This window comes from Lathamus discolor, chromosome Z, assembly GCF_037157495.1.
Source record: "Lathamus discolor isolate bLatDis1 chromosome Z, bLatDis1.hap1, whole genome shotgun sequence".
NCBI lineage: Eukaryota > Metazoa > Chordata > Aves > Psittaciformes > Psittacidae > Lathamus > Lathamus discolor.
Genome location: NC_088909.1, coordinates 60,291,779 through 60,300,292, shown reverse-complemented (window position 1 = coordinate 60,300,292; position 8,514 = coordinate 60,291,779). Strand labels below are relative to the sequence as shown.

At 43.4% G+C, this 8,514-nt stretch overlaps 1 protein-coding gene across 1 annotated transcript; it reads right to left on the bottom strand.

Moving 5' to 3' along the window:
• Positions 1-5,709: 5,709 nt before the first annotated feature.
• On the bottom strand, positions 5,710-6,060 carry TAL2 (TAL bHLH transcription factor 2). Its single transcript, XM_065663424.1, has one exon. The coding sequence runs from the start codon at positions 6,058-6,060 to the stop codon at positions 5,710-5,712; it is 351 nt and encodes a 116-aa protein (XP_065519496.1).
• Positions 6,061-8,514: the final 2,454 nt, after the last annotated feature.

Here is an 8,514-nt window from a genome sequence, read left to right as displayed (position 1 = left end):
GAGGGTCCTCATTTGTGCACTGTTGGGTTTGCAGTCCATGGCAGTGAAACAAACTGTGGAGGGATGGGATGTGCATTTGTTTGCACACATGGGAAAGGGCTGGGGGGAGAATACAATGGGATGAGACTAACTCTTTTTCTTTCAGAGAGAGCTGGACCAACTCAGAGTGCAATGAAAATGCTACCCATGGCTTATGGACAGAACAATAATGAATATATTCAGCCAGATACATGGATTAAACAGACACAGGGCAATCTCTACCTCTGTAACCCAAATACTTGTTTGAGCTGCTTCCTCCACCCACCTTCTCCCCTCTGATTCTCTCAGCACCTGCTGTATTAAAAATGGAATTATACCCCTGAAAAGTGATGGATTTAGACTCTGTCACTTTGTCAATGACCTCTGACCCACAGGTCAGTAGTTAAGTCCCCCATTCTCTCCAACTCCTTTCATCACCCAGCCTTCAAAGAACAAAAGTCAGATCTGCCTTGCTCACTCTAGCCATGGTCACTGCATAACATTCACTAGCATCAAAGAAATTTGGGACCCAGTTAGATACTGGAAGATAAATTACTAAATGGTTCATAAATCGTATACCTCTGAAACACAACAGTCCTGCAGCTTTAACTTCTTGCTCAGAGTCTTAGTGTGCTAAAACAACTCTGTTTTGCCATTTAATTTGGCTGGTTCAGGAACCCTGAGAGCCTTCCTCTCGTATGCTCATTGCATTCTCCTCCTCCCTGATTTAGACTCAGTACAACCAACAGGGCTGCTGAGTACATGCCTTACCACAAAGTCTTCCTCAGCCACACTCCAGAAAAATAAAAAAGGCACTATGCAGGTCTAGGATCCCACTGTGCAAGTTCCAGTGCTAGGCACAGTGTGTTCACATCAGCCAAGATCAAAACCCACTGAATCTCATGCCAAAACCCTGATTGCAGGCCTGCCTTTCCTTTAACCACAAGCTGGCCATCAATAGGGTTCATGCCCACGACTACAGTGTCCTTGCAAGACACAGCTGCAACATATTTCTTTCCTTACCCAACACAAATATCCAACTTCAGTTAGACTCTGTGACCACAAAGGAGATGATACTGAGAAAGAGGACATGGTGAACAGCAGTCTGCACAGCAGGCTTTTTTCTGGTGATGCATGGGTTACTTTTAAGGACAGTATACATTGCACATCTCCTGGCATCAGTTTTGTTAGGTTGTGATAGCTGAAGAGTGGTGCTTGACTCCTAGCACCCAGTCTCTGACGAAAGTAATCCTCATCTGACCTGAAATGTGTGTGTATATTCTTCTATTGATCCTGTTGGAAATTCCAAGTAAACGGAATATCTCACTGGGATTTCTGCATCACAAAGATACCTCACATCCTCTGTGCAGTCTAGGAGTACTATGGGTTGGAGGGAGCCATGACTCTTAACTTCACATTGTGCCTTTTTGTATCAGGAGATGCCAAAGATGCTTCTAGAAGATACCACCTTAGCTCATCTTCCTTGTGATACTAACAGCCATATCATCACCAAAACAAAACAAAACAAAACAAAACAAAACAAAACAAAACAGAAAGAAAAGAGAAAAGAAAAGAAAAGAAAAGAAGAGAAGAGAAGAGAAGAGAAGAGAAGAGAAAAGAAAAGAAAAGAAAAGAAAAGAAAAGAAAAGAAAAGAAAAGAAAAGAAAAGAAAAGAAAAGAAAAGAAAAGAAAAGAAAAGAAAAGAAAAGAAAAGAAAAGAGAAAAGAAAAGGAAAGACATAAAGTGCTATTGACACAACTCTATTTAATGCTGCTAGTTACAATTGGTTACTCAGTAGGGGCCTTAAGACTATAGACATTTTTTATGATTTATGCTAAGATTTTGCCACTGCTGCAACATGTGAGATTTTTTTCAGCCAGCTCCAAATGACTTGGTACATCTCCATGCCACAGACCCCATTATCTCAACAGCACAGCACCATGTTAACATGGCTATATCATGCCCACGTCCAGAGGAAGCGTTAACACACAATCCTGAGCATACAAACTAATTCGGCATTGCCTGCTGTAAGCAGAGGGTCCTTTATAAGGTGGCATTATCTTACCTAGTATAAATACACATTTTGAACTTCACATCTGATTTCATTACGTTTATATATAATCTCTTGATACGTTTCTCAGGCACGTATTATTCAGAAATCCCTCTCTTGGTGTCTCATAGAGCAGAGTCAGGTCTGTGAGACAACCAATTAAGCATGAAACTGAAGTTGGCCCTGTGTCCCAGAGATATCCCATCTTTTCCTCACAACTTTTGCATCTGTTATCCTAGTGCTTCCTCTCTCAGCCTTGTATTCAGTTGGATATTAGGTTTTTCCCATCAGGCGTTAGCCAGAAAGTGCAGCTTTACATCCTGAACTCCCCTCAACTTTGGATGAGTTTTTGTATCTGAACCTGCACTCCAGTCTGAATCTGTACGTTGTGCCTATCTGAACATCTCCAGATGATCATAGATCAGAGACCAAATTAATTTTTCAGGGTTACTTCTGCTTTTTAAAATGGAGTTGGTTAAAATCTTTTGAATGGTGAATATTTGGAAGACAAACCCAACAGGACTGCACAATGAAATTGTATTTATCTGTCTTTTTCAAGAGCTGGTCAAAATCTCCTAAGACTGTAGATTGAAATACGATATAACTAAAAAGTTTAAGAAATAGTAATAAACAAAGAATTCCTGTCATTCTTCATCATCTGATAATATTGCTTCTAACATCAAGACTACTGTGTAAGTGCTGGACAGTAGAATGATCCTCTACTGGAAATTACATTGTAATGTTTCTAGTATCTTTTACCAAGTGGTATGCAAACATAAAATCAAATTTTAGAGAGGTTTAAAAAGACAAATATTAGTTGCTTAAATAATTTATTTGGAATATATTAGCTGTTAAATAAGAACATATAACACAAAATGTGATCAGTTACACAGTTGTAAGAAATCCACAAAATCCACAAAATACGAAGAAGAAACTTGACCAAAAAAAAAAAGTCTTTGGTAGGTCTAGTGAAATACATGCTGGACATGAAAGTAGAGAACTCCTAAACTGAAAGAACAAAGAAAGCGCTGGTATGAACAATAGCAATAACAAGAAGGACAGCTTTTTAGGATAGAAAATATAACAAGCATATAACATTACAAAATTCATGGGTGTTCTTTCCCTTTCCTGGACAATAACTCTGCTCACAAGATGTTTTAGCTTGCCTTGGTGGCCTGTGTTTCCTAAGATAGCAAGTAACAGACCAAACAGCACCACACCACGCCAATAAATGCTCTGATTTACTTGGACTAATTTATCCTGCTGTAACATGCAGCAAGTCAACAGAAAGGTAGGAGGAGGACTTGGCTCATTACCTTTGAGGAGCTGTGCAGACTCCATTCATCAACATTAAAGTGAGCAGAGGTGGAGAGAAAGCAGTACTGATTTGACGATCTGTGCAAAAGACTCTTTAGTGTGCTTCCACTCAGCTGCTCTCCAGTGCAGTTCTCAGCCCTGACAGCTCACAAAGGCAGGGATAAGCAAACTCAAGATGAGCAGCATTCAGAAACAAAATGAAATCACTATGAACCCTTTCAGTCTTTTTTTTTTTTTCCTTTTCTTTTCTTTGGTCAGAATCAGTCCACTGGCATGCCTGCACCTTACAGCACCAGACCTGGATGGGGTGAGCTGTGCTCCTGACAGACCTCAGTCTTTGCCTGTGCACAGGTCAGTCCAATACACACCTAGCAAAAGTCAGTCCTGGCTTCTTTGGTGCACCTGGTGGTGGTGGGGCTTTAAAAGGCAGCTCAGCTTTGGGTGCCAAATCCCCTCATGCAGAAGGGCTGTACATGTTACATGCATAAACCCTGTCTCTGCTTCCTGAAGGCAGCTCATTGTCTCATGAATGAACAGAAACAATGCACGAGCATGCCAAGGCACATGTGAGCTCCATTTCTTCACCAGTGGTGAATAGCTGTCTTTTCTAACATTGATAGGTACGTAATAGTTGTCTTTTCTAACACTGATAGGTACGTTGGTCCAAATGGAAATCAAAAGGACCTGTGTCAGTGGGAGAAGGATCTGAGCAGGAAGCAGTTCTGCTTAAACCTGGTGTCATTTTTCTGTTGCTCTAGGAAGCTTTAAAACTTTCATGAGCAGTCCAGGCCTTTGCTGGCACAGGTTATAATTCAATCAGGAAATTAAATTGATATGTGGGCAACAACCCACAATAGTAACCTTCAAGAAACCCCTTTTCATCCTATTTATCATCTAAAAACCTACAGCATAGTGGTGGTTGTTCCCTATAGGGGACTGACCCACTGAATCAAGTGGAAGACCCTTACACCAATTTCTTTGTCCTTGCTCCATCAGCCCAGTTGGGATAGTGCCCAGATGGAGGAACCTCAACTACAGCAGGTGAAAGCAGGCAGTTTAAAGGCAGTCAGGTGGGTGTGCAGGCAGCATGCCCTTAGTCTTGTCCGTGGTCTTGGTACCCCACCTAGGGCAGACATCAAACCAACCTCATGCAGCCCAGCATCATAGCACCAGGGGTCTTACAGATGACAGCAAGGATGTGTGCAGTTTGGTTCTGCCTCCCATGGCAGCAAAAGCAGGGCTGGTTCAGGAACTTAATGCCCAAGACCCATGGCACACAGCCCTGTGCCAAATGGCCACCGCAATGCACCAGTGGTGCATTCCCAGCACCTTCTGAGAGGCCCAGACATGCTCCTGCTGCTTCTGTACCCTGTCACAGGAAGGGACACTGCTCACTGGCTTTTCCATGAAGGTTTTCACAGTGGATCACTGAGGCCTTTCTCCTGCGACCTCCCTCCCAGTGCAGGATCTCCCCCATTGCTACAGCTTTTGAAGAACAAAGACATTTAGCCATTAAACTGTTTGATGGGCTTTTAAGGCAGCTGGATTGTAGCTGATCAGCTTCCTTCACATGCACACTCTCACTGATACGGAGGAGGTTTACTCTGCCTATTGAGCCCACTGAAACTCATCTATGACTATGTCGTCTTTTATTTAAAACAGAAATTTCATTTTTGCTTTTAGTTCTGTTTTTAATTTAGTTTAATGGCATGTTGCTCTGGCACTAGGGATCATTCCAGTCTGATGGAGAAAGATGTAGCCAGGTTCAAGGGCTAGGACTTCTATTTAAGAAAAGGAAGACTCAAGCTGGAACTAAGATTCACAGGCTCAAGAGTGAGTGCAATTATCCCCTGGAATCACTGGTGGAGGACTGTGGCAAGTATCAGACCTCTCAAAATTTTTCACTACCTAAGCCTGTGTCTGTGCTGGACACATTTTGCAATGCAGTTGTAATTCTTGAGCTTATTGCTGCTTTCTTGAAATAGTGTGGCAGAATAGAATAGTCTCTTTCCCTCCCAGAAACACTGGATGAACTTCTATGATCTGATTTATGGATTTGATCAGGGCACAAGGCCCTTCTCTCTTGGTCTCTGCTCTGACAGCAGTGAGTCCTTCCAAGTTGACAGGGACTGCAAGTTCTCTGTCTGGTCTTACAGGCTGTTGGCTGACCAAGGATTTCCTTTGCTATTAAATAAAAATGTATACCAAATAAACTAGTAATAAATATAAATAAATAATCACAATCCATAGAGGAGCAACCCACAGATTCTGCAAAAAGTGGGGGACTATCAGACTAACACAAAGACTGCACATCTCATTGTCTGCTAGGGAGTTGATGTCTCTGACCAGCACCCTACAATATTGCTGTTCATGGCAGGAGAGGAGACACAGTTTTCAATCACTGTCAGCTCCTCCATGTTTTGCAAGTGTGGAGCTTGCTGGAAGAAGCCCAGGATGCTGCCCCGTGCTGCCACTGCTGTCTGCTGCAGGCCTGGCTCTCCCAGAACTTTGACAAGGAAGTTGATGTATCTCATAGCTAACCGGAGTGTCTCATTCTTGCTCAGTTTTTTGTCTGGTGGGTGGGTGGGAATGAGCTTCCTCAGCTTGGCAAAGGCGCTGTTGACATTTTGCTGCCTCCATCGCTCCCTGGTGTTGGTGAAGATCTTCCTTGTCATCCTTAACGTCCTGCAAAGCAAAGGAGATGGTGAGTGAATGCTAGATAGCCCTCGCTTTCACACAGGCTGCTGCTCTGGGCCAGCAGTGAGCACAAAGTGGTGGTGCTAGACATTTCTAATTTTTGCCCTCTGTGGCTGATGCCCTTGTCCTACACATCCTGCACAGATTCACCCTAATTCCTAAAGTCATGTCCCCATTCACAGCCATGATCATAATCATGGCAGCTGCAAATGGACACCAGAGTCTAGTACGGACTTCACAAAGGAGTAAATGGAATTTTGTTTTCTCACACAACCATTTAATGCTGCTTCACCAGGTTCTTGAGAGTTCCTCCATAGCAGAATTCCCAAACCAAATGCATTAGTCATCCTACCAGGCTGCATGAGGGACACCCAGAAGGTGGAAGGGAAGGCAGGCGGGCTCAGCACAGAACACATCCATGCTTTCCCAGGCCCCAGCTCACACCTTCTTGGGGTCTGCTCCCAGCTGTCCTTATCTTGGTGACTCCTAGCTGGTTCTAATCTAGGTGGACATTCATCATAGGCCTTCTGTGAGAAGACAGCCAACACTACAGTCACTTGTGATTACAGTTATCTCAGGAGACTTCTCCAGGGAAGCAACAGTCTGCTTCCCTGCCCAGCCCACACTGACTGCTCACTGCTGGTGGCAGAGACTCTACAGTCTGATCCTTTCAGGTTTCTGTTTTATGGCCTGAGAGCTACCAAGGCTAAGCCACAAGTGCCATGAGTGCAAGCTGAAGAGGGAAAGTGTGATTCCTACAAAACTTGCAGGCATACCAGCCAAAATGCCTACATAGGGGTTACCTGCCCATCCTGCCCGGAGCAGCAGAAGATGTGCAGCAAAATGAGCCCAGTACTCACAGCATACCTGGCAACACAAGGGCACTGTGCAATGGGTGCAAATTTTAAAAGCCATTTAACCATAAAGGTTATCAAAAGTGCTTGGGGTTGCCGTAACCCTATTTCTACCACCACTGAAAAGTCTTCTCTTTTCTTCCACAGCCCTGCAGGAGACGCTCACTTCTCCGTTTCTGAAACTGCTTTTTATGCCAATGGCACAGAGATGGTTGGAGTATGGAAAAAGCAGCTGCAGCCAAGAGACTAAAGGACAAATGTTTCCACTTACCCTCTTATGCATGTGGAAGCCTCAGCTTTTTATATTCATTGGTAAACCCATCCTTATAGCAATCCCACAGGGGACTGAGGAGCAGGGGAGATAGCACTCTTTACCCTCAGAAAAAGGAAACTTTGGGTGACAGCACAGCTGTGATCCTATGTCAATGTTAAGAAGCCTCATACCATGCAGGACACTCAGGGTACACCAAAATACATGTTAATAGTCCGGGTGAATAAAGAAATCACACTGTGACTCAGAGGTTAATTGGGGTGCTGTTGCAGGGAGACAAAACACGTATGGCAGGCAGGGAATTTCTCTCCCAGGCCCTTCAAGACCCAGTCCAGCACTGATTACAAATCACCAGGGAAACACAGTTACAGTGTCATAAATTATATCAGAGCCATGTCCAGAGACCTGGGCAGCTAATACAGATTCGCCCACGTGTACTATATATGGCTACACTCATGCTGCCCATACTTCGCAGGCTCTGCTCGGCTATAGACCTTACAGAGCTAACACATTTCTATTTCGATAGAAGTCTGAAATCACTGTCAATTGCCTACTCTGCATTCAGGGGTTGAGAAAATTGTCCTATCAAAATGCCCTGCTTCATGAGTGGTACATTTAAAACACAAACACTCATATTTTAGGTTGCTGAGAGTTTTTATTGGTTTTTGTAGACTTATATTGAGACCCATCGCTTGATCTAAATGGGGATAATATTTTTATTATTTTTCTTTTTTTAATTATTCTCCTACTCCATGTATTACTTTTGGTTTTTGTTACGGGAACGAATCGATGCTTTGCACCTACCAGAACAGCCAGCATGTACCTTTTTGACTGCTATGTCAGTGATGATACTGATTTTAAGCACTGTCTTCCAGTGCTCCTCTGTACTGTGGCATGTTCACTCGTGAAGGTAGAACTTTTACTCATATTGTTCTACCAAGCAGCTGCTTGGGTCCATGTGAAATTCAGAGTGCCATCTGCTTCTCTCTCTTCTGTTTTTGGTGTTTTGTTTCTTTTTTTAAGACAAATTTATCCAAGTGAAAAGGCAGTTTTATAACATAAGGAAAGTTATTTGGGCTTCCTTGTTTCTTCTGATGGGTCAGGTGGACTGTATTTTGCCAGGCTTTTCAGTCTCTGCGCTATAATTCTGTTATGTGGGCCCAGGTTGCTGGATACCTCTTCACACCTCAATTACAAATGCCAACCGAGGGTCTGCTGCTTCTCTTTCTCCTCCTGCAGGCAGTACCCAGCACAGCGGGTTAGCATCCAGCCCTGGTGCTGTGAGCATGTTATCTTGACCTGTCAGC